The 26,470-nt window shown below is 43.4% G+C and overlaps 1 protein-coding gene across 1 annotated transcript in view; it reads left to right on the forward strand.

Moving 5' to 3' along the window:
- Positions 1–23,465, forward strand: part of LOC111092165 (vomeromodulin-like) — a 35,936-nt gene extending 12,471 nt beyond the window's left edge. Inside the window, exons 4-17 of the mRNA XM_038572002.1 lie at positions 8,946–9,222; positions 12,241–12,724; positions 13,022–13,123; positions 14,405–14,560; positions 15,850–15,934; positions 16,246–16,303; positions 16,996–17,066; positions 17,509–17,655; positions 18,523–18,645; positions 18,971–19,038; positions 19,280–19,310; positions 21,085–21,145; positions 21,932–22,011; positions 23,273–23,465. Coding sequence (XP_038427930.1) covers positions 8,946–9,222; positions 12,241–12,724; positions 13,022–13,123; positions 14,405–14,560; positions 15,850–15,934; positions 16,246–16,303; positions 16,996–17,066; positions 17,509–17,655; positions 18,523–18,645; positions 18,971–19,038; positions 19,280–19,310; positions 21,085–21,145; positions 21,932–22,011; positions 23,273–23,296 — 1,767 coding nt within the window. The 3' untranslated portion in view covers positions 23,297–23,465. The remainder of the gene's footprint in view (positions 1–8,945; positions 9,223–12,240; positions 12,725–13,021; positions 13,124–14,404; positions 14,561–15,849; positions 15,935–16,245; positions 16,304–16,995; positions 17,067–17,508; positions 17,656–18,522; positions 18,646–18,970; positions 19,039–19,279; positions 19,311–21,084; positions 21,146–21,931; positions 22,012–23,272) is intronic.
- Positions 23,466–26,470: the final 3,005 nt, after the last annotated feature.

Genomic DNA, 26,470 nt, shown 5'->3' on the forward strand with positions numbered 1-26,470 from the left:
CCATGCAGGGAGCCCGATGTGGGACTCGATCCCAGGACTCCAGGATCATGCCTTGAGCCAAAGGCAGATGCTCAACCACTAAGCCACCCAAGAAGCCCCAAGAGGATTTATTTTTTTCTGACAAATTCTTAGTAAGAAATATTACATAGCCATTAAAGTCATGCTCTTATCTTTTTAAAAAAGATTTATTTGGGATCCCTGGGTGGCGCAGTGGTTTAGCGCCTGCCTTTGACCCAGGGCGCGATCCTGGAGACCTGGGATCGAATCCCATGTCAGGCTCCCGGTGCATGGAGCCTGCTTCTCTCTCTGCCTGTGTCTCTGCCTCTCTCTCTCTGTGTCTATCATGAATAAATAAATAAAAAAAAAATCTTTAAAAAAAAAAAAAAAAAAAAAAAAGATTTATTTATTTTAGGGTGGGTGGTTCAGTGGTTGAGCATCTACCTTTGGCTCAGGTCATGATGCTGGGTCCTGAGATTGAGTCCTGCATCGGGCTCCCGGCAGGGAATCTGCTTCTGTCTTTGCCTATGTCTCTCCCTCTCTCTCTGTGTCTCTCATGAATAAATAAATATAATATTTTTTTTAAATTATTTACTTTAGAGAGAGAGCAAGAAAGAGCGTGGTGTGGAGAGACGGGGGAAGGTAAAGTGAGTCTCAAGTAGACTGCACAGAGCACAGAGCCCAACATGGGGCTCCATCTCACAACACTGAGATCACGACCTAAGCCAAAACCCAGAGTCAGGCGCTTAACTGCCCTGCCCCACCCACAACCCCTAAAGTCATGCTTTCAAAGAACATTTGGTGTCAAAAGAAAATACTCACAAGAAAATCAGGATGCATGGGATGCCTGGGGGGCTCAGTGGTGAAGTGTCTGCCTTTGGCTCAGAGCGTGATCCCAGAGTCCCAGGATGAGGTCCCGTATCGGGCTCCCTGCATGGAGCCTGCTTCTCCCTCTGCCCGTGTCTCTGCCTCTTTTTTTTTTTTTAATTTTTTTTTTCGTGTCTCTGCCTCTTTCGCTCTCTCTCTCTCTGTGTGTGTGTCTCATGAATAAATAAATAAAATCTTTAAAAAAAATCAGGATACAAAATTAGAATAAGATCCCCCCCCAAAAAAGAATAAGATCCCAGACTTGAATATATATAAAATAAATTAATTCAAAATGTTATGTGATTGTCAGATGCTTGAGTTGGTAGGATTGCAAATGATTTTTATTTTCTTCTTAACATCTTTTCCAAACATTTTATGGTTAATATGATTGACTTTTATCATTAGAGGAAAAAAATGTCCGATTTATTCAATAAATAGGATATCAAGCACCTACTCTGTGCCATGTGAGCAAAACAAAGCAAGAGCAAGAATGATTTCTGCCTCCTGAAGCTTGTGAGGCTCAGCCAACAAACAGACACATGACTACAAATTCCAATGATGGCTAAGAAGGAAAACCACAGGGGTACTGGAAGATAATAATGCAGGCGTGCCTGATTTCACCAAGGTGCCAGGGAAGGCCTCTCAGAGGTAACATACAAGCTGAGACCTGTAGGATGAAAAAAGTAGGCAAAATGTGGAGGAAAGGGATCAAGGCAATGGGGCCAGAATGTGCAAAGGGTCCTGAGACAGGAACAAGGTAGGTATAGCCAAGAAACTAAAAGAAAGCTAATGCAACTAAAGAGATTAGCAAGAAGTGTTGGAGAATGAGGTTAGAGAGGCAGACAGGAGTCAAACCAGACAAAGCCTCACAGGCCAAGGCCAAAAATAAAGATCTTACTCTGTGTGCAATAGTCAATTATTGCTAAATATTGAGCAAGAGTTATATGATCCAAATTATGTCATATATATATGACATAATTATATGTATATATGATCATTATAATTAGTATAACATATTAATTATATAATTAATATAATTATATACATATATATATAATTTATTTAGAGAGAGAAAGAGCAAGGGGAGGGGGAAAGGGAGAGGGAGAGAGAGAATCCCAAGCAGACTCCTGCACTGAGCACAGAGCCTGACACAGGGCTCAATCCCATGACCCTGAGATCATGACCTGAGCCGAAATCAAGAGTCAGATGTTTAACCAACTAAGGCACCCAGGCACCCCTGAATTATGTCATATATTTTTAGGAGAGAAAAGATTGAACCAGAGCTTCAAAGCTACAGACCCATAGAGCTTTGGGGGATAATCCAATGTCTTTTATCATAAGAAGTCAGAGAATTCATCCCGAGCCATCCAAACTGACCACCTAAAGGAGTCCATATCTCTGCCCAATGCCATTTTGAAAAGGAGTCTGGGACAGGACAAAGGTGGGCTGAAGATGGAGGGAAATCCCTACCTCATGTATGGCTGTCACTCTAAACACGCAGAGCCACTGTGTGGCTCTCATACCCACCATGTAATAGAAGGCAAGGAAATGTTAGCCTATTTGACAGTCAGAGAAACTGAGAAGTTGGCCCATTCATGTGTTCATTCACCCATTTGTTCAACATTTGCTATACACTGAGTGGAGAGAGGAATATACAAGATAGGTAAGGCATGCCCCAGCCCTCAAGAATCTCACAGACTAGTGGAACAAGAAGACAAATGGCATGTCCTATGTCAAGGCTTTGGTTTCAGGCACATCTTGGGCTTGGATCTCAATTCTGCCACTTCTGTAGAGAAGTCACTTAACTTGTTTGAGCCACAATTTCTTCATCTCTAAACAGGGATGTGGGTGATGCTGCTGCTGCTGCCGTTGAAGATGATGATAACAGGTTGTTGTCAGGGTGGAAAGCATTTTCTGAGTGTTCATTAGTAGGGTTTGGTAGTTGTGGCCTTAGCACTCAAGTTTCATTGCGATTTTCATGACATGACCCTTTCCTCCTTCTCAGTCAGAGCTAGTTCCCCATAATGTAAAACCCAAGCTGGCTGAATCTATAGGTGAATGCCATCATATTGACACCTGCAGCTATATATGGAGGCAACTTATTGCACTTCCATAACAGGATGCCCATTAGCAGCCATGTGTAGCTAGTGATGGCAAAGTGCTCAGAGGAAAAGCAGCAAATACAAGGTGTCTGTCAGCTACTTGCTCCTCTGGGGATAATGAAAAGCTCCTCTCAGCATAGACAAATTCACCTCTGGTCTACAAAGTCAAGACCACGGGCCTGACACTGGACATTGACACCTGTGGAGCAACTGGGTGGAAAAAAGAACAGAGCCAATACATAAGCATGTGAAAGGTGTCCTGGAAGTAAATACTTAGCCTTTTGACACCTTTTATGCACTTGTGACAAGGTATATTCACAAGTACAGTTGCAGTAGAATGTACCAAGAAAACTCCATCTTTCTACTAACAATTAAAAACTCAGAGTGACATTAAAACGTCTCTATACCTGCCTTTATTTTGGTAAAAGTAGGATGAAAAGTAAAGGATCCATTTCTTTTGTAAAGAAACAATTTAAAAATCCATATTTTCCTGTTGCAAATAAGACACGATAGTTGTCAAAATCTAGGGAAATGGTATGAAATCTGAGATAAAGATGGATGAAAAAAACTGAAAATGGCCAACATGATAATAAAAACTGATGATGATGATGATGATGATGATGATGATGAGTAAATTATGGAATGCTCACATATGCTAAGCATGGTGCTAATCTTGTAACATATTTCATCTCACTTAATTCTCATGACAATCCTATATGGGGACAATATTATCTCTATTTTATGGATGAGACATTGGGTAATGTCCAAGATCATACACCAGTAGGCAGCTGAACCAAGATATACATCCCGGTCTGTCTGGACCCAAAGCCTGTACACAGAAACTTCACATCCTCCTAAAACTCATATTCTAAGCCTTTGATAACTCACAAAGAAAATCTCGTGAGAGATCCTAAGAAATGAAAATTGACCCAAATTTTACAAGTCACCTAAGAGTATGCAGGGATATAAGTTCCCTGCAGGAGGCCCCTGTGAATTCCTGTTATTGGCCAAGATCTGAGATTGGTTACACCAGAGAAGGAAACTGAGGCAGGACTGCTGGACATGACCACTGAGTTCCAGGGACTAGAAAGACATAGACAACCACATGACTGTGTACACAGGTGTGTGTACGTAACTAAAGAAACACCTACAAAAGGTCAAAATCTTGATGCCTGTCAGCAGGACATGTACAGCTCAGCCAGACCTATTGAGACATCTTCTCACAGAGGCCATTAAGAATTGGTACTTGCCTTATCATCTGCAATTGTGATCTCAGCCAAGCCTTGGCCAGCCTTAAAAGGGTCCTCTCCTTCAAGAGTCAGCAGGTCAAATCACTTAGGGCTTGGTTACAAGCAGGCTCTTTTGTCTAGTATGATAAGCCACCATGCATGAAAGATCTTCCCATAAATCTTGGATTAGCAGAATTCAATGGCTGCCCCACCTCCCAAGGTTGAAGGAGAGAAAGACAAAGAACTGGGAGGTCCCAAGGGCTACTAGAGGCTGCATCCAGGATGTGCCCTTTCCCAGCCTTTGAAGTTGTATTCATTCTTTGGGTCCAGAAAACCACTGGAGGCATCAAAAGCAAGGGCCACGTCCACCAACAGGTATCACAAATTTTGCCTAAAAGATGACTCCATTTCCCTCAGATATCCAAGAAAAATAAGACCCAAGACAGTTGGGTTTTGTCTTCTACTTATCATCACGTATAAAACTCTAGGTTCTACCCTTTGAGAAAAGGTCAACTGTCATTTGTTCTAAGCATCTGACATTTCAGCAAAGCCCAAAATGGGACTTTTGGCAAATGAAACTATAGTTGAGGTTCACAGTATGGGAACCCCCCATGGGGTGGAAGAGAGCCCTGCAACAAACATCTGGAGCCTGCCTGAGGCAGGGATCTGAGCTAATTCCCCAGCCTCAGGTAGGCAGGAGCAGGCATTAACCAACCCCTTAGTCAACATCATCTCTCTCTCTCCCAGACTCTTGCACTGTCAGGCTGTGCAAGAAATCACAAAATTTCAAGTGGTAGGAACCTAACATGTGACTAGACCTTCTCTAAAATAAAGGAAAAGCCAGAGGCCCAGAGAACAGGCTCTAGAGTTGTGGGGGCCATTAAATGAGGTAACAGGGATCCCTGGGTGGCGCAGCGTTTTGGCGCCTGCCTTTGGCCCAGGGCGCGATCCTGGAGACCCGGGATCGAATCCCACGTCAGGCTCCCGGTGCATGGAGCCTGCTTCTCCCTCTGCCTGTGTCTCTGCCTCTCTCCCTCTCTCTTGGTGACTATCATAAATAAATAAAAATTTTTAAAAAAATGAGGTAACAGATGAGAGCAAGCCTAGAATTCTTGAATACAAATGAGGCTACCAGGCTACCAACTCTGTTCAAGTTTTATTCCAAGCGCAATTAGGGAAAGGAAAGAGGACTGAGCAAATTATGTAACTACCATGCTTAAAATCCCCCAGGCATGCATTCATGCTCTCACCAGTTACAGACACCATGTACTTTCCAAGCCCCCTGGATCCATCACTTCCTTCTTATCACATACATCTGATATAAAATGTCACTTGACAGAAGGCTCTCCCTAAACACCCTCTCCAGAACAACCCCACCCCTCTCCCTCAGATCCTCACCCTTGCAATGGTCAGTGCTGAGTGCCTACCATGACGAAGCCATGGCATTGGCACCATAAAGGGCTCTCACTGGGTTGGCACCTGGCAGTCTTTCAAATCCCTCTACTCTGCCATTCACACAACACCCACCTAGATTGAAGAAAACAGGCCTGTGAAGGTTTAAAATAAGGAAAGGACAGATACCTGGCCTGGCTGCACCTCCAAAAAAGTTCTAAGTACCCTGAACATCTCTCAGAAAGACACTGGCAATGTCACAACCATTAACAGGTGCTGATTTTGGAAGTCAGCCTATATCACGCCACCCTTATCAGCACACTTGGATTATGCCCCTTCATGTCTAACAACTTCTGTGAGAGACACTGGGCTATAAAATGAGATGCAGCTTTCCTTCTGACAGTTCACAGACAAGAGCAGGAGGAGAGGACACTTCCAAAAGGTCCACCTATCATCCACAGAGACCCATCAACACTGGGCAAGGTAAGAACTTGCTAAATCAAAATTCATGAAAGAAAAGGCCAAAATTCTGAGGCAGGGACACGTATAGGACAGTTCATCAAAGGAGTGATACCTAGGATTTTGCATTTATAATCTCTTTAGCAATGCCCCTTCCCTACTGAAATGCATAGCACTCTATCTAGCGTGGTAGGTGTTAACAAATGCCTGGTATGCAACTGCTTTTAAAAATGAGGGATCTTGGGGATCCCTGGGTGGCTCAGCGGTTTGGCACCTGCCTTTGGCCCAGGGCATGATCCTGGAGTCCTGGGATCGAGTCCCACATCGGGCTCCCTGCATGGAGCCTGCTTCTCCCTCTGCCTGTGTCTCTGCTTCTTTCTGTGTGTTTCTCATGAATAAATAAATAAAATCTTTTTTTTAAAAAAATGAGCTATCTTTTGGGGTACCTGGCTGGCTCAAGTCAGTAGAGCATGTGACTCTTGATCTCAGGGTTGTGAGGTTAAGCCCCATGTTGATTATAAAGATGACTTAAAAATACAATCTTTTAAGGAGTGCCTGGCTGGCTCAGTTGGAAGAGCATACAAGCATGTGACTCTTGATCGCAGGGTCGTGAGTTCAAGTTCCACATTGGGTATAAAGATTATTTAAACTTAAAAAAATAATTAAGATAAAATCTTTTTTTAAAAATAGGGGATCTTTCCTGGGATTATTGAATGATTCCATTTAAGACAATGTCTTAAAAATAGTGCCATAAATTCAGTCACAGGCAGAGAAGTTTATTTCTCCCTCACAGGACACCTACATGTTGCCTTAGACACCAAATCCTAAATTCTCACAGATGAAGGTAAAATGAGAAAAATAATGAAAATGTGATGAGCTTTTTCCTAAAGTCTAACTTATTCAATGTGAAAGATGTCATTGACTTCCCATTATGTCTTCCCAATATTTCAACAATAGCGGTACTTCTCGGTCTTGGTAAATGGCAGGCTGCTTGATTTGGGCAATGCCTATGCATGGCAAGAGCAGAGGTCAAGGAGCCTGAGTTTTTCTTGTTTGTTTGTTTTTTGTTTTTTTTTTTAAGATTCTATTCATTTATTTATTTGAGAGAGAGAGAGAGAGAGAGCACACCAGCAACAGGGAGGGGCAGAGGGAGAGGGAGGAGCAGGCTCCCTGCTGAGAAGCCTGGGACCATGACCTCAGCGGAAGGCAGACTCTTAACCGACTGAGCCACCTAGGTGCCCCAATAAGCCTGACTTCATAAAACTTTCAAGGTATGAAATGTAAACAGAGAGGAACTGCAGAGTCTACTGGCTTCATTGAGGGAAAATACCCTAAGACACAAACCTCTCTACTACCTTAAACAAGACAGAAAGACTTGAGAGAATCATTGTTACAGGAGGAATCTGATGGCCAGAGAAGGGAAGTTACCACTAAGTCACACATCTGAGCTCAGAGTCAAACAGGGGTTTTCTGCCTGGGTGGACCCAGCTCTCTGTCTCCTTGCTGAGGCTGTCTCCTAAGCTGGAAATGGGATAATAAATATTATCTAATTCCTAGACTTGCTGAGGATTATATAAAATGTTGCAAATGAAATGTTTAGCACACTGACCAGTACCTACACTGACCAGTACTCCATGAGTAGATATGTACGGACACATCCTAACAAAGAGAGGTAAAGTCAAGACTTACAAGTTTACACATTCATGACAGCTATGGCTGCTCATCCCTGGCCAAAACAAAAAGAAGCCACATGCTCTGTGGTCAATAGAAGAAGCTACAGAAAGTGGGTAAATGGGTTAATTCAATCATCAATCCACACAGAGGAGCCTCCTTTGTGCCATCCACCAACACCACAGTGAGGATGGTCCAATCCCACCATCAGACCATGTCTGTGCTCTCTGAGTTTAATGGGTTTTAAAAAAGATATGAGAACGCCTGATATGGTCATAGCCATAAAGATAGCTCTAGCCTCTGCACACTGAGCTGAAATGCCAGGATAGCTCAATGACCAAAGGGGTGGAGGGTGCCAAACCTGGAACTGATTGAATAGGTGATTTAGTCCTGATTAAGTAAAACTACCAGCTGGAGACTGGCCATTGGGCACAGGGTGAGCATATTGTCTGCTCTGCACCACAAGTTTTGCCATCTGTAAAATGAGGGTATATCCTCCTTCTCAGGGTTGTGTAGAGAGTTTAGAGCAACTCATGTCCATTTACTCTCCACAAAGGGTCTGGTACATAGAAAATTCATACCAACAAGGACAGTACTATATGCTAGTTGACCACATGCTGGGAGAGACTTTTGCCACCACTGGAGTGACATCTATTGTGGCTGGTTCATCCAAAATCCTTGAATTCTCCAGTTGGTAACTGGAAGGCTCCAAGGATATTTGAGAAAGGAAGACTGGCAGAAGGATATGGACCCTAGAGGTAAGGCTGTTAGCAGGGCTTGGCCTGTACTCAAAGGTTGCCACCAGCCTGTAGACATCTTTATGCAAAGTCGAAGAAGTAGTGGGACACCTGGGTGGCTCAGTGGTTGAGCGTCTGCCTTTGGCTCAGGGTGTGATCCCAGGATCCAGGATCGAGTCCCACATCAGGCTCCTGCAGGAAGTCTGCTTCTCCCTCTGCCTGTGTCTCTGCCTCTGTGTGTGTGTGTGTGTGTCTCATGAATAAATAAATGAATAATCTTTTTTTAAAAAAGTTGAAAAAGTAGAAAAAATAAGACTTTGCCATGTGATGGAACATTTTCCAATAAATACAACATACAGACTAGAATATCAATAATGTGAATAGCACCTTTCCACAAGAGCTAGGACCTTGTATGTGCATAGCCAATACAAATGTACAGGTACCCGTATGGTCCTTTGGAATGTGGTGTCTAACAAAGCTCACTTTTGCAGGTATCAGTTGCCAAGATGCTGACCCTCTGGGCCCTGATCATCACGCTGACCATCCAGGCAAGAGCAATTGACCTGCCAAGCCCATCTTTACTGGTGGGAACTCTTCCTATCAATGAAGCCACTGGGGCTGTCAAAAACGTCCCTCTTGCTCTAATGGGAAGACAGCTCAGAAATACCCAAAAAGGCTCTCCATCTATAAAACGTCAAGTTGGGACCCCAGGAGTCAAGTGTTCACCTGTGGCCAAGTACTTACTATCTAGAAACTACCTTGAAGAATGTAAGTAAAAATTGTTTCACCTGCACACCTTTGATTTTCCACCCCCTCACACACACTTCTCATTTCCAAGCCCAAAAGTTAAGTATATCTTCACTAAGAATATATTAGAATCATCTTGGGAGCTTGTTAACAAAACAGTTGCCTTGGCTCCACTCGCAGACATCGTGGTACAGCACTACTCCAGTGCACTTGAAAATCTGGTTTTCTTTTTTTTTTTAAGATTTATTTATGTATTTATTCATGATAGACACAGAGATTGAGAGAGAGGCAGAGACACAGGAGGAGGGAGAAGCGGGCTCCATGCCGGGAGCCCGACGTGGGACTCGATCCCGGGACTCCAGGATCGCGCCCTGGGCCAAAGGCAGGCGCCAAACTGCTGAGCCACCCAGGGATCCCCGAAAATCTGGTTTTCTAATAAGCTCCAAGATGATGTTGAAGCTGCTTGTCTTTAGTCCACACATGGGGAAGGACTGGTTGAAGCAATCTCAGGAAAGGGAACTCTTGGATCCAGCAAAATGTCTGGTTACCTGCATTTTATGTGATCCTTATCACCTGGACACTGCCAGGAGCTCTCACAGCTTCTCAGTGCTGGACTCTACAGTTCACCCCAAACACCCACAGGTGCTTAGAGCATCAACCTGGTTGATAAGGAGGCAGGAAATGAGAAATCCAGGTCCACTACCAAACTCCCTAACCAGATTCACTCCTCCAAGTTCTTTTCTCACACCCTTCCTGAGACTCAGCCTCCTCCTCAAAGATGTGGAATTGTGTTCTCCAGCAATCTCCCAGGGCCAGAGAGCAGAGGAGCTCAGGAATTACAAGGCTTGGCAAAGAAGTGACTCTTTTGGGGGACCAAGAAAGGAGCAGGACTCATCAGCAAATAAAGGCCAGTAGGAAAGTCCACAAAGCAACCTGTCATGGCTTTTTGCAGCCATGGCTTCTATAGCCAGCCTTCCAGGATGACGAGACAGAGTAACATAGGGGAATCAGTGCCTGCCTAATGATCATAGTGTCCAGTCCCAAAGCTCACACATCCACTGTTTTGCCTCTTTAGGAACATTTCCTCTGCTCTGCCTCCCATCATCCTGCCTTATGACAAAATACTTGAAATATATAGAAAAGTTCAGACAGTGATAAAAATAACAGCTGTGGAGGCACGTGGGTGGCTCAGTTGTTAAACATCCAACTCTTGATTTCAGCTCCAGTCATGCATGATCTCAGGGTCATGAGATCAAGCCCCATGGTGGGCTCCATGCTCAGTGGGGAATCTGCTTGAGATTCCCTCCCTCTACTCCTCCTCACCTCTTGCACTCTAATAAATAAACACATCTTTTAAAAAAAATAACAGTTCTGTGCCCAACAAACAGTGATTTGGTGGTGGTAGTTAATTTCATTGTCAGACATACAAAAACCTTAAAATATAGATAGATAGATAGATAGATAGATAGATAGATAGATAGATAGATGATAGATCAAATACTCTTGTACACACAACTGAGATTAAGGAAGAAAATATCCAGCCACAGGACTGAAGGCCCTGGGGCTCCTGCAGAACTGCCTCTCTCCCTCCCCTTCTCCTCCTATCCTCCAAGGAGACCTCTGGCCTGTTTATTTTTCCCTTGCCATTTCTCTACATATTGTGATATGTGGCTATTTCTTCTCAATATAAAAAATTGCACTACATGTTATAAAGTTTTCCCAAAAGGTAACCTGCTTGCATTGTCTCTCAATCTTGTTTCTGAGGTAATTAATCCATGTTTAATGAGAAAGACTTTCCACTCATTTCCACCATGGTATTCTCCTGGATGAATCCTCTAGTATATGCATCTATTCAATTTCCATTCTGTGCTACTCCAAACAATGCTGACCTAAACATCCTTGTATGCATCTCCTAGTGTCCATGTGAAATTCTCTAGGCAGAAACCTATGATGTGGGTGCATCCACCTCACCCTACATAGGCAAGGCTCTCCAGAGCATAGAGCCCTATGCATGGGAAACAGCAGCAAGACTCCAAAAGCCAAGGCCTCTCAGCTCAGCAGGGCTGGTACTAGTGGACTTCTTCCTCCTGCTACTCTGTAGCCCTTTGGTCCAATTAACTTCTTTGCTGAGAGACGCTGGGTTGACCACCAACCAGATGTAATAGCTCCCCTTCTGAGTTGCTTCTCAGGCCACTGAGAGTAGTATGATAGGACAGGACCCCTGTGACTTCAAAGCTCTCCAAGTTGGCCCTTGACCATCTCTCCTTCTCAACCATCTTCTGGGATTCCACTTCTCTCTGCCCTGCTTATCTCCAGTGTAGAGGAAAAGACATGGTGAGCACATCCCCCACCCCGACAATAATAATGCTTCTGGAGGATCAGCGCTGATGCAGGAGGTCTCTTAGCATGGGCAGCTTGTCAAAGGTGGCAAGACCTACCAGTGACCCACAAGGGGGAAATGAGGCCTAAAAAAGAGAAGCATTTGCACAGAATCACACAGAAGGAGAACAGGAGAGTCCAGATCTGTCAGCAACACCATCTTTTCTCTAGCCACCTCAATCCTACTGACCACTTAAAATTAGCTCAACTCATTCATCCTGTACCCAGTAACCCATGCTGTAGGTTCTATCATGCACCCCTGGAAGGGTGCAGAGACTGGAGCTCAGGAAAGAGGAGACCTTGCCCCAGGCTACTCCTAGGAACAGAGTCTAGACCTATAAGCTCTGGGCTACTGGGCTCAAAAGCTAAACTAAGTCCTTTCGTTCCATGCTCAAATCATTCTAGAGCAGCATACTCAACACCAGGTTGGCCTCAGGTAGGTGCTAATAAATGTTGACTCTTGACAGGGGACAGGTTATCCTTACATCGCCAGGCTGTCCTATTGTGGGCAGTGACAGGGAAGAATATATCCACAAGGCATAATATACAGGACCTACAAGCCTCACAATTCAGAGGTGCTGGCTCTCCAGCTGGAAAGGTTCCTCAAGCTGAACCAGCTGGACAGCCAACAGCAGGATCATGTCTCTTAACCCATTTCAGATCTGAACGCCACCCTGCCCCCAAAGATCAAGAAGAAGTTGATGTGTGAGGAGGTCCTTCTGTCTGGTATGATTGGGAAAGTGATATCCACGGTGTCTAGCTCCGATCTACTGTCTGTGTTAGACATCACTTCAGCCCTCAACATACCTGGAGGTGATCCTCTTGGTGGCATCCTGGGCAAGGAAAGTGGTGGCCAGTCCCCAAAGCTCCCACTGCCATTGCTCTCAAAAGCCACTGATGCACTTGGTACCCAAAAGGATCTGGGCAGCCTACCACCCACTGGTGCAGAGAAGAATCCTGTAAAAGGACTCATCAACAACCTTGGTCTTGCAAATCTCCCCCTGCCCCTGAATGATGTAGGTGACCAAGTCAACAAGCTCACAGAATCCACCCAGGGCATGCTGAACAGTGTAGTGCCAGCAGGCGTTGGAGACGCAGTTACAGGCCTGCTGGGAAATCTTAACATAGAAGATCTCCTATTAGGGTAAGTGATTCCTTGACCATAAGGTCTGGCACAAGAAGAAAGTTGCTATTTAGGGACACTGAAGTTCAACCTCCAACAATCTCATGGAAAGGGACAAGCACATCTTCATGAAGAAATATTCTAGCTCTGTGCTGAAAGGGTGCCCTTTCAGAGGGAAATATGATCGAGATTTCTTGAGCTTAGAGAGCAGTGTGGATGGGTTGGTAAGCTGTTAACTGGCTGCTTCGAGGTTATTTTTCCTACTGCCCAGACTGATTCCCGGAGCCAGGACTGATCCATGATACTATTACTTTGCAGATTAGAGGTTCAAAAAGTGACTGTGGAGAGCATGACAACAACCATGACAGGTGATGGGATTCTCGTCCATGCCACAACTACTGCCTTCATAGGTGGAAAAGGGTGAGTCTGTTTCCAAATGAGTCAGCTGAGACAGCACAGACTGGAGACTTATGATTCAAGGTCCAAGGATCAGGCAGAGATAACACAGAATAAGGTAGAATGACTGAGGATGGGACAAATTGGAAACGAGGCACAGCTGTCTCTCTCCTCTTCCACAAAGGACCAATGCAGGAGAATGACCCTATGGAGCCCCATTCTCAAATAGTGTAAGCACAGCCAGAAATCCAGATTTCCATGTGAAATCTGCACAATTTTATACATGGGCAATAAAGAGAGAAACCTCAGAGAATGACATGCATACTGGTATTATGGCCCCAAATAATCTGGACTCTCCAAGGAAAATCAGCCCATTCTACAAACAGCACTGTCCAAGGCAGTAAGGGGGGACACAGATGATTAAAACACATGCATCATTCGTCCACCTAATCTGTAATTAATATACAGCTCTATACCAGATGTTGTGCTGGGCACAGGAGGACTAATGGCAGTCCCTGTGCTCAGCAAGCATCAACGTGTGGGGGAGAAACAGGTTAACAGTGTAGACTCAAGGCATACAGGAAGGCATTCATGTGAGAGGAAGGTAATCCACACTGGAGAGAAGGCTTCTTGGATGAACACACACAGCACTGAAACCTCTTACTACGCAAGCTCCAGGTAGGCACCTAACTGAGGCACTCTGAACTCACTGACCCCTTTTGACAATCTCATCAGAAAAGCAATCCTCTTTCTAGACTAGGTAGTTTAGACTATCAAACCCGGTCATAAACCTTGCTCAAAGTCACACAGCTGACAGAGTCTGAACCGAGGCATTGTGCCTCCAGAGCCCATGTTTGTGACCACTACAGTCAGCAGTGTCAGGAAGAATCATTTGTCTTCTCCAGAACATCTGACTTTAATGAGACCTGGCTCTAGTACATGGTGAGTTTTTCTTATGCTGTCACCCATCCAACAGACAGCTGGGGATACTGGGCACAAGCATAACCTGTAATGGACATCTTATTCCAAGTTGGCCTGATGCTACCAACAAAAGAAGACATCTTGAAGGCTGGTGATTGAAGGAGAGTGATTTTATCAATGTTTACTGAATGCCTCCGATGAGCCAGGCTCTGAATCCTGTGTAGAGGAGGAAGCCACTCTTGAGGCATGCTCACTGGAAAGCACCAACCTTTCCCTCTCCCAATCTAGACAAATATATGAGGCTGACTCCCCAAAAACCTATTGTTTAGCCTGAGAGACATCTTGCAGCCAGGTCTGGTTTCACCCACATCTTGCTCTCCACAGTCTAGCAGGACCTGTAGTCAGCATACTAGGATATGAAGTACATGGCGATGTAACCCTGAAAATTGGCATTTCCACGAACAACACCCAGTGTGTCAACCTCCAAGTCCAGGACAAGGACATCAAGGTCAAGAAAGTGACTCTTCAGATAACGGACATGTACGTGAGACCATTTTTCTCATTCTCTAGATCAATGTGTGCCAAAATGTCCCCAGTGATACCACCCTTAGAGATGGAATTTGGCCAATCCAATGGTTTGAATAATTAGTAAATGGAGGTTCAGCGAGGGGTCTCTGATTGGGAACAGCTCACTGTGTTTGAAAATAGTCTTCTCTCACTCTGCCTGTATTATGCTAGGTGTAGTATACTCTTTGTATTTTGTTCTTTTTGCATAAGCAATACACACACTTAGATCAAAATTCAAAAGATACAAAAAGCCATACAGTGAAAAGTCCTCCTCTTACCCATGGATGCCAACTGGCTAATTATCCTCCCTGGAAGCAACCAATGGATCTAGTCTCTTCTGTTGGCTTTCAGACATATTATTTGCATGTGTACAGTTGTGTGTGATGTATACACACACAGAAAGGGGCAAATATTATATACGCTTTTCTGGACTATGGTTCACTTAAAAAAAATAGCTTGAAATCTGTTGCATCCATTTAAAAGTAGCTTCTTCACTTTTTTTTTTAAGATTTTATTTATTTATTCATGAGAGACACACAGAGAGAGAGAGAGGCAGAGACACAGGCAGAGGGAGAAGCAGGCTCCATGCAGGGAACCTCACATGGGACTCCATCCCAGGTCTCCAGGATCACGTCCTGGACTGAAGGTGGCGCTAAACCACTGAGCCACCCAGGTTGTCTGCTTCTTCATTTTTTATGGCTTAGTATTCCACTATGAAGATGCACTAAGCTTAACAGTCCCTTATCAAGGAAGAGTTGCATTTTTCAATTAATAACTTTTTTATTTTTATTTATTTATTCATGAGACACAAAGAGAGGCAGAGACATAGGCAGAGGGAGAAACAGGCTCCATGCAGGAAACCCAATGTGGGACTCGATCCCTGGACTCCAGGATCACGACCTGAGCTGAAGGCAGACGCTCAACCACTGAGCTACCCAGGCGTCCCATCAATTAATAACTTTTGTATCCAACTCCAACTAGTAAAGTCCCAGACAAGTCTGTTCACTATCATTAGCAAGTACCTGAAGCACAAATATCTCTGCATGGGATTGCTGGGTCAGATGTCAGGCATTGGCAGTTTTCCCAGGCATCCTTGCATCTTCCTTAATGACTGAAACTGTAGACAAAAGGGCTCAGGTGCTTGCATGAATTAAGAAGCAGGACATCACGCAACTGTTTCATCAAAAAAATGGGTTTTTCCCAAAATCTGGGCAAAATCCAGAAATGCAAGAATTACACGGTTCTTCACATATCTTTCCCAGGCTCACAGATACTTTGCCTCTCCCTGTGCCTCTGCCTTTGGACAACATCATTTCTCAAGTGTTGACAGTAGCTATGAAAGAAAATGTAAGTCCTGGGAAAAAGGAGAACACCACCTCAGAGGTCTAGGTCACTGGGGGAGGACAGAGAGGAGCCCCTTTCTCAGATATTGTCTGATGCTAGGAGAGACTCAAGAAGGACATATCAACCATTCTGGCCCAAAAGACCCCAGCAGCACAACAGAATAAGGCCTCAGGCTGGGAGAGGGAGAAGTCTAAGAAATAGAACAGAGAGAAGAGAAGGAGGATGGGGAAAAGAGGAAGAGGAGCTGGGCTGAGGAGGAGGAGGACAGGCCTGCTGCACTCCTTTGGCAAAGCTAACTCGTGGTGATTTCACAGTTTCAAGAATCGGAATCGTGTAACATTGATTTCAGTGATTTCAACGAATGCAAGAACTGTGAGTACAACCAGACCACCCTGGGGCTGACAGGTCGATGGAGGGCTCCTCTGGGATCCCACCAGATGACAGACCAGGGAGTATGGGGCTATGAGCTCCAATACCATGTACCCCCAGGCATTCAAACCTCAGTACCCTCAGGGCAGAAAATAAGGCAACTTACCTGCTTCTCTAAACCACAGTGACTCATCCTCCAGGACAGAGCAGGGCAAAGAGGTCTCTGTGGCAGCCCCGCCTCCCAAATGGTTTGCAAAATACACACATGTGCAGAGTCAGAGCAAAGAGCATTCCCAGTCCTCATGCCAGAGAAGCTGAGAAGCAAAAATTCTCTCCCATACCCAAACACATCCAGAAGACAGGAATGATAGGATACAGTGGACAGTGACTGCCAACACAGCCAAAGCAGGGAAGCTGGTAACATTTCCCAAATCCTAGAGTAGATGAATCTGGAGCCTGGGCAACAAGTCTTTTCCTCTCACTTGAGGTTTTGGCACAATGAGGATAGGGCCCCCATGTTTTCTTCTTCCCTGAAGCCTCCTCCCAGAAATATGGAAAAGTCAGTAAGACACCAGCTTCCTGCCTGGGCCCTAGAAAGAGGAGGGTGTCCAACTGAACCCCCATCTGGAGGGCAGGGCCACCAAGAGCCCAAGGGTTGCAGGGGTCTCTATAGTTCTCTTTCCTCTCACCTGCAGCTACTGGCTTGTTCAAGTACGATGTTAAAAGTTCCAGGATTTCTACACGAGGCCTTTTCATATCATACTGTGTAAGTGTTCTGTGCTTACAATAGATTCCGGGGGAGGGCTGGAGACATCCCCGAACTCATGAAATATATGCTACGTGAAGGACACTTAAATGGGGGAATTCACCTGAAAAATGAGGATTTGTGGCTTCTCTTAGACAATCAGAGGTCTGGTAGTCCTACGTTGGACTACATCTTACAGCCCTAAGTAGGGCCAATCTGCTAGAGAGGAGCCATGCTTCCTCCTTTACAAGAGGTGTTCCTACTCTCCAGTCTCCACAACCCCACAACTCCCCACAGACTCCTACAGAGGCTGAGTAGGTCTACCGCTGTCATCATTCTCATCCACTGCAATGCTCACAAGGGGCCACTTCAGTCCTCCAAATCTCAGCTGTGCCTCCAAAGACACAGAAATTGATGTTAGTCTCACATAATGACAGGGATTTTTCTGCTTTTCTTTTTCTAGGCTAAAGCCCTCTTTAACAACAATATAGTCCCTGTGCCCGGAAGCCCTCTTCCACCAGATCCTAAAAATGCCAACATTTCCCTAACTCTGTCCCATATGTTACTCAAGGTAATCATCACTCTAAGTGCCAAGCAGAGCTCTGCCAAGGTAAGCATCATCTATATGGCCCCTGGCACCATTCTCCTCTTCACTTAAGCTTAGTCTATCAAACCCTGAAAGGTGAAAATGCAGTGGGTTCCAGAACATTCTTCCAGAGATAAATATGAGAAAACCCTGTGGGATGTAGATTTTCCCTTAATAATCATGTAAATGGATCCTTGTTGACATTGAAGGACAGCAGAGAGCAGGGGCATAGAAGGACAAATGCTTTCGGAATGCCTGCTTGGCGCCAAATTCAATGCCAGGTGTCTTATTTACATAATAAATGTCCTTGCATTCTCACAATAACACTAGAAGGCAGGGATTCTTACCCGTTTTACAAAGAACCAAAGTGAGAGAAGTAATTTACCCATAGTCACAGTATGAGCAAGGGTTTATCCACATGTGAGGTATTCATTTGCTTCTGGCCCCAAAAGAGAAAGAAGAGAGGCAGTAATTAACAGGGATATAATAATCACTGAGTACTTTCTATGGGCTAGACTCAGTTTCAGCAGTGTACAGTGTTTCCGTAACAGTTTCCCAAAATGATCAACTGCAGAGCAGTCTGCCACAAGACCATAGTAAGAAATAGGTTTAAGTTGGATGAATGTAATAGAAAAGTAAGATTTTATGTGTTAAATGCCCTACTGTCTTTCTGAGAATGGAAATGAGATATAGAAAAATATCTGAAATTAGACCCTGTCTGTTGTGGTCACATCAGATGCACAAAAGGTGCACCAGCACCAAGCTAGGTGACCGACTCATACTAGAGGGCCAATAAATATTTGAATAAATGAATGATGCATGGGTGTCTCATAAGGCACCATTCTGCAGTCCTTCTTCTCCATATTCTAAATGATGGCTTCTTTACAACAGATGAATAACCTGACTGCAAGCATCACCAAAATAGCCTACTTCTTCCAATCAGGCAACAAAATCCAAGCCACCTACTGGGTTACTGTGGAAAAGGATGGTGAGAGTGTTGCTAATGGGAAAACGGTAAGTACAATAACAAATCAGGATTGAGGTGTGAGGAGGAACTAATAGGAGCAGAGGTTCCATGGAAAGAAAAGTGGACTGGAGTGTAAAGAAAGCTAATCCCAAACCCTGAGGGCCCAAGTGCCTGGATGTCTCTATGACAAGGGAGGCTGGTGTGCTCAGCCCCCAGAACAGAAGAGATAAACAGGTTGTCTCCTGAGACCAGGTAATCTCTGCTCTGGTCCTTACCTGTGATCTTGTTGGTGATTACCACAATGTGATAGGTTTGCTGACTAGCCAGGTCAAGGTATTATTTTTAACTTATGTTTGTCTTATATTAATACAGACCTTAATCATCTCCCATAACTGCAAGATTTCAAAAGACAAATTGATATTAAGCATCAAGATTGAGAGGTACTGTCAATAACTACAAAATCCTCTTGACATCTGTCAGTGTAAAAACATATATCAAGAACCCAATTCAAATCATATGCATAATTATAGAGAAATCAAAATGGACTTCTACTCACCTTAAAATTGCTTTCTCCTCTGTACCTGACATAAGTTGCTTTGAGAAGTGACCTAATACCTAAACTCTAGAATTGGTTAATATTTATGTGAAAATAATTTTTCCTTGTACTTTGTTTCCTGACAGCTCTGAACACTCAGTGACACCCCCTGAGGCTGTAAGTAGATTCAATTTTCAAAATATCTCTATGTGAGAAATTATTTTAATGCCAGATGCTTAGTGACACAGGGACTCTGGAAGGAAAAGACAGAGTAGAGCACAGATGCAATGTAGAGTAGAACTACAGGTTCCAAACCTAAGCCCTCTCTGAAGAGTTCTTAAAACTAGTTCCCAAAGTCCATTATTGGAGTCCCACACTCAGTTGGTGACCTAAGGAAGGCCTAAATCCATGCTTTTTTAGTGTCATGGGTGATTCTGATACACAAGGAAATGCTAGGGTCCACTAGAAGAATGACAAAATGATCTAGATTCTAATCTTGCCTGGATTCATGAGAGTTGCTCAAAAATATACCCAGCCTCCCATGGCCTCACTCTTCCCATCAGTGATTCTCAACTCATGTTCTATGGAGTATGCACATGATCACTAGATGGGAGCCTGGGAAGTGGAGAAATTGGGAAAGTAAGGGTAGGGTCCAGTGAGCAGCCTCCAGGAAATTCACAGGTGGTCCACCAACCTACCTTCTTTAAGATATTTGATCTTATACACATTCATGCCTTCGTTCAACAAATGTTTAGTGAGCACCACTATGTGCCCAGCCTTAGAATACAACATGAAATAATGATGGGGGATGCCTGGGTGACTCAGTGGCTGGGTGTCTGCCTTAAGCTCAGGGCATGATCCTAGAGTTCCAGGATCGAGTCCCACATTGGGCTCCCTGCCGGGAGCCTGCTTCTCCATATGCCTGTCTCCATCTGTTTTTGTGTGTCTCTCATGAATAAATAAATAAAATCTTTAAAGAAAAAAAAAAAAAAGAAATAATGATGAGATCCCTGACTCCAAGAGTGACCCTCAAGTTTAGGTGGGAAGACAGAGACAGACTAAAATCATAAATAAATCAAGTAAATCATTTGGGAGTCTAGCAACCACACACTGGGTGGAGGCATATAATAAGCACCCAGAAGCAAACAATCTTATGACTATCAGAGACTACAGGGACTGTCTGCATCTCATGTCAGCCCTGAGATATAAAGGAGTCATTTGAGACAGACTCTGGGAGGTGTCACAAGCCCAGTGATCCTTCTCATCTTTACTGTTGTGCAGTTATGTAGCATGCCAGGCTCTGTACAGGGGAAGGGATATAGAAGGGCACAGTCCCTAACCATGTATCTACCTACCTGATGGGACACAGACATTTATGCAGAAAGTTGTCAATTTAGCACAAAGATGACAGAGCACCAACTAGATGGCAGACAGTGAGTTCCGTGAGATGATGCCTGAACTTAGCCTTGAAGGAGGAGCAGTTTACCACAAACCCAAAGTGTATACCACATGAAGAAAACAGGAGGTGTCAAAGGTAGGCATCACAGAATCATAGGCCTTTTGAAAAAGGGAAAGATAAGCAGAATGCCAGCAGAAAGAAGCAGATCTTGGAGGCCCTAGGAGGGTATGCAAAGGAGGCAGGCTGAGCTGCTGAATTCCCAATACTGAATTCAGCATTTGTCTCAAGGGTATGCAGCTGCACCAGTGTACCTACAGCACTGTCTGGAACATAATATTAATCCAATAAACATTTGTTCAAGGAGCCACCTAAGGCATCAAAACCTACTAAAGGGCTTTGTAAAACTCCTGAGTCAGAAGAAACCTGAGGGACTGACCCAGATCCACCTCCCTATCTAGTCTTGTCTAGTAATAGACTTCTACTAGGACAAAACCCACGTATCAGAGGCATCCAAAATATACTGGTAAAAAATGCTCCTCTCATCTCTTCCAGGAGGACGAGGTGCAAGATATAATGCACTTGCTTCTGAAGAAATTTTTGTCTGCCTTTAATGGTATGTGGAATTAATAATGTAAACACAAGAGTCCTAAGAAAGGGACAAGGGTATGAAACCACACTACAGAATGTTCCATGGCACTGAGCACAGTATCATTCAATCACCATATGGACTGAAAATCACTTGTTTTCAGATAGAGACTTCAGAATCTTGAGATGGCAAAACATGAAATTAAATCTAAATGCCTCTTCTACAGGTCCTAATGAAATCTAGCTCACTAGGGGTCTTCAGGACCAACATCATCATACCACTTAGAGGAAACATGGACCTGGATCACCTATCACAGAGATGCAGAAGTTTGAGAAACTTGAGACTGAGATCATGAACTTCACAACCATCATGAGATGATGGTACAAAATGCCATTTATACATATTTATGGTAAACCTGTAGATAGGTTCAAAAGATTGCCAATAACACCAAAATAACAGGGTCTTTTAGTCTTAAGTTAGTGAGGGCAGACATGCCTACGTGTCTCTTAATATCAATTCTCTGTACATAGAATACCCACCACATTTCCAGTCAGTTCTAGGGTCATTTCTGATCCTTGTGAACTCACCCTTACACAAAACTAAGAGAATCTATATCTAAAATCTGTCCATTGAAAAAAAATAAAATAAAAAAAAAAAATAAAATAAAATAAAATCTGTCCATTGAATGGGCATGGGAAAAATTCTTCCTAGAGCCATACACTAACCAGAGATCCCTCTGGTTAACTGTAGCTAAAACAACTCAGCCTGGTCATTGTTTCTTTCAACGCCTATCATAAAATTCTTTTATTTCAGAAATGACGAGTACATGGAATGTTCCACCAGGAATAACCTCAAATCCTCTAACCAATGTCAAGGTTCAAGTACTTAAATCGGTAAGAGAAAAATACAAATACTTTCCTTTTGCCCTAAGGCCTACTCTATACTTCAACCTTCACAAGATTGAATGGGGCCAACAGGCCTCATCCTCAGTCAGTTCCTCCTGCTTTACCAGCTCCAACCAGTCTCCCCATTCTTTCCTAGGCAGATTCATTGCCTATTGTCCCTTTAGACAGAAGTCCTAAAACTGAGACACTCTTGGTTATACATAAGCAAATAATCTACCCATCCCCATAAGGACTCTCATACTTTTCTGAATATGTCTCAATCTCTTCTTTGGAAAGATCTCCACCACATATGCCTAACTCATCTACATTATCACCTTCTATATACTAGAGCCTCTCATTCCTTACCACTTTGACTCAAATTTCCACCCTTCTTCCTATCTAATCTTAAACCCAGAGAAAATTACAAAGAGAATTTGCTTCCTAAGAAACAGATAGAAGAATGAGATTTTTAAATTTATCACCAGAAAAACAGCAAATAATGAGGATGGAACAAGGGAAGATATATGAAAGAGCAAAGAAGTTTAGAATCTCCATCACCCTTAGATGTTCCATTCTTGATAAACATGCTTATTGAGTATGTAATCTAACCAGGAAAATAATGCCTTTCATTTCGGTTCAAATATCAGAAGTTGTATACTTGTGCTTTTACTTAACCCTCAAATTTCCCTGGATCTGTGGCCAAATCAATACTAGAGTATAGAGCAGAGTAAATCAGCATTTACCTTACTGTTGGTTTGCTACCTCCTGCTCTTATACTCCATGGCTCTGGGTGGCCTTGGACCTATCATTTAGCCTCCTGAAGTCAGCCTCGAGTCAAGGGATTAGATTAGATGAACATCAGCTATGTTCCAGCTACAAATGATAGCCCATCCAGAACTGGTTTATGCAAAAATAAAATTATAGGCAGTGAACATCCAGGGATGGGACTAGCTTCAGTAGTGGCCTGATTCAGGGCCCAAAATATGACACCAGAATCCATCTCTTGGCTCTACTATTTCTACATGGGCTCTATTATGGCTGTACATGAAGGTCTCCATGTACTGGGAGCTTCTCTCTCCATTTCTTTCTGGAATAGTTCAAACAACAATCACCCAGAAATAATCTCTGAGGCTCCCACCATCCTGACTAGTTCTCTTCTTGAAGCTAGCTCTGTGGGCAGAGGAATGGAGTATACTGGCTAGCTCAACCTGTGCCTGCAGCCAGCTTATGTATTTAAGAGTATAATTAGTTGTCTTTTATCTCCTCACAGAATGATCTTCAGGCAGCAAACTAAACCCACCACACATGAGGCCAGATAATTTTCCAGAATGAAAGCATTTTAAAACTTCTTTAAGAAATGTTAAGCCAAGGACATCTTTATTACTAAGAAGCCAAGTAGAATAGAGTTCTTAACATGTCAACTATTCTTTGGAATCTCACCAATATTATCTGGAATTTAAAAGTGCAAGAAAAGCAAGAATCCAGAGATTTTTGGCATTTTGTAAACACTTCTTTAATAATTAGCTTATTTTCATGCAAAAAAACTGGACTCCTTTGTCTTCAATTCATACAAATAGGAATTTTGTCTTATGTTTATGACTAGTGAAAGCACTACTTCCTAGGGACATAAAAATTAATAGTATGAATGATGAGGCAATAAACACAGGATTAATTTATCTAGTGCACTAGGGGACAATCCTGACAATGATTAAGACTTTTCTTCCCATATCTCTGCCCTCCTCTCCCCGATTCCAAGTGCTTTATTTTTTGCCCGTTGGTCCAACATGAAAATCACACAGGGGCTAGGATCCAACTTCCCCCATCATCACAAGTTAAACAGTGGGGGGCACAGTCCAAATGCTAAAAGCTGGATGGAAAAGAGAAGGAAGAGCCTGCCAATACCATGAACAGGACAGTAAAAGATCTAGGTCTCAGCTTAGGAACTATAGGCCATGCCAAGTGGCTATGAGAGGGAAGCTAAGCCAAGCAGTCAGGAAACCAATTAATGCAAAAAATTCCCAGAAAAGTATACAAGAGGGATACTGAGAAACACAACTGTGATCTCTACATCAGGCAAAGACCCTATGTCTTGTACACAGTGTCTGCTCTGGAACCAAAAGAATTCAAACTGTGGATACAAAGACCAGGTAGGGGAAGCAGGGCCAGATATTGGGCTTGCCTAACAGCAAGGGGCAGCACCCCACAAAATTAAGGCCAAATCTTCCTATTACCTTCAGCCTCTTGTCCAAACTTTAAGTTCTGATTTCTCCCCAGGCCATACCTCCCATAGTCAATCCCATCTCAGTAAATGGCAATACAATCCACTCAGGTTCCATAGCCAGACACCTGGGATCATTCTTGACTCATCTTTTTGACCAACAGACCAAGTCCTATTGATTCTGCCAAAAGAAGACCTCTCCCATCTGTTTGCTTCTCTCTCACCATCCTAGTCCAAGTCATCATCATTTACTAGGGCAACTGGACCCCCTGTTTCTGCCTATGCCACCTACCATCCAGTCTACCTGGATGTGAGAGTGAGAGAGCGCAAGCAGGGGAAAGGCAGGCAGAGGAAGAGAGAAGCAGACTCCCTGCCTAGCAGGGAGCCTGATATGGAACTCAAACCCACAACCCTGGAATCAGACAGACCCGAACTAAAGGCAGACCCTCAAATGACTGAGCTACCCAGATGCCCCTAAAACAGAAACAGAAACTTCTAAGCAGAGACTAAACAAAACAAACACTTCCAGGGAAGACAGTGGAGTAGGAGGATCCTAAGCTCACCTCATCCCACAGATATACTAGATAACACCCACATCAGTGTAAATAACCCAGAAAGTGACCTAAAGACTGGCAGAAAATACTCTCCACAGCTAAATGTAGAGAAGAGGCCACACTGAGGAGGGTAGGAAGGGAAGAGAAATGGTGGGGAGCTAAATGGACCTGCAGGGCTGGCCGTGGGAGGGAGGGATACCAAAGGTGCTGCATGCTGCTAGGGGAGAAAAACAGACCCTCATACCAGGCATCCCGGGAATAGCGAACCCCCACAGGAAGACAAATCCCCATAACATTTGGCTTTAAAAACAAGAAGGGCTGAATTTCACGAGTTCTTACCGTCAGAGGAGCTTAACACGTGGAACTTTAAAAATCAGCAAGCTCAGCTCTCAGAGAGCTGAGAGGGCAATAACAAAAACAAAAACCTTCCTGGGTGACTGAGTAGTTTAATTCGTTTAGTGTCCAACTGTTTCAGCTCAGGTCATGTTCTCAGGGTTGTGGGATCCAGCCCCTTGTCAGCTCCCCACTCAGCACAGAGTCTGCTTGAGATTCTTATTCCCTCACCCACTCTCTCTGCTCCTCCCACTGCTTGCTCGGCTCATGCGGATGCTCTCTCTCTCAAACAAATAAATAAAATCTTAAAAACAAAAACCTTCCAACTCATAGTAGCGACAAACCACTCAGACATTGTTTTCTAATACCATTCTCTATAAAAGAAATCAGGACCCCTTGGAGAAATGGCTAATTCTAGGACTAGAAAAACAGTACAAGATGACCCTGAAGCATCTTACTAATTACTGAAAAAAAGAAAGTACTCAAAAAAACCACAATGATGGAAGTATGTTAAAGTTACAGTGCTAACTGAAAGGGCTGCAAAAGCTGAAACAACAGAACCAACAGAATAAACAAAGTGGTACTGGATTATAATCCAAATATAAATAAATACCCAACAGTCTATACGGACATAAACAAATTATTCAGTAAATAATTGGGGAGAAAAAATAAAATAAATAAAATAAAATAAAATAAAATAAAATAAAATAAAATAAAATAAAATAAATAAAATAAAATAAAAATAATAATTGGGGAGAGAACAGACAAACCTCTTGTGCAGAAAACCCCTAACTCATTTACACAGCTACTTAACCTGCATGGAGGTGGAGCATAACTTCCCACTAGTTAAATTCTCAGCTGCACAGTGACTTTTCTCCCAAGAGCACAGTATGGAAAGGAGGAGAAAGCAACTTTACAATGAAGAAAGTTGACAAACACTACCTCCAGCCAGGTGATCAAGGGTAACAGGAATAATGATAAATCATATTAACAGTATGTATCCTTATGTTGTGATGAGAATGGTACTCTATCTCAGTAGCCTTCCTCCTCCAAACTTGCAGCTGTAGTCTAGTCATGAGAAAAATTTGACAAATTCCAATTGAGGGGCACTCTACAAAGTATATGACCAGTTCTCCTTAAAACTGTCCAGGTCATCAAAAACAAGGAAAATCTGAGAAAGGGTACAATGAAGAGGAGAAACTCACTTTAGAACCAAAGACATAACTAAGTTGAAAGAGAAGGAATGGAAAAAGGTATTTCATTCAAATGGTAACCAAAAGACAAATGAGGAAGCTATTCTAGTATTACACAAAATAAACTTTTTTTTAAACTATTTTTTTATATAAAGATTTATTCATTTGAG

This window comes from Canis lupus, chromosome 24, assembly GCF_011100685.1.
Source record: "Canis lupus familiaris isolate Mischka breed German Shepherd chromosome 24, alternate assembly UU_Cfam_GSD_1.0, whole genome shotgun sequence".
NCBI lineage: Eukaryota > Metazoa > Chordata > Mammalia > Carnivora > Canidae > Canis > Canis lupus.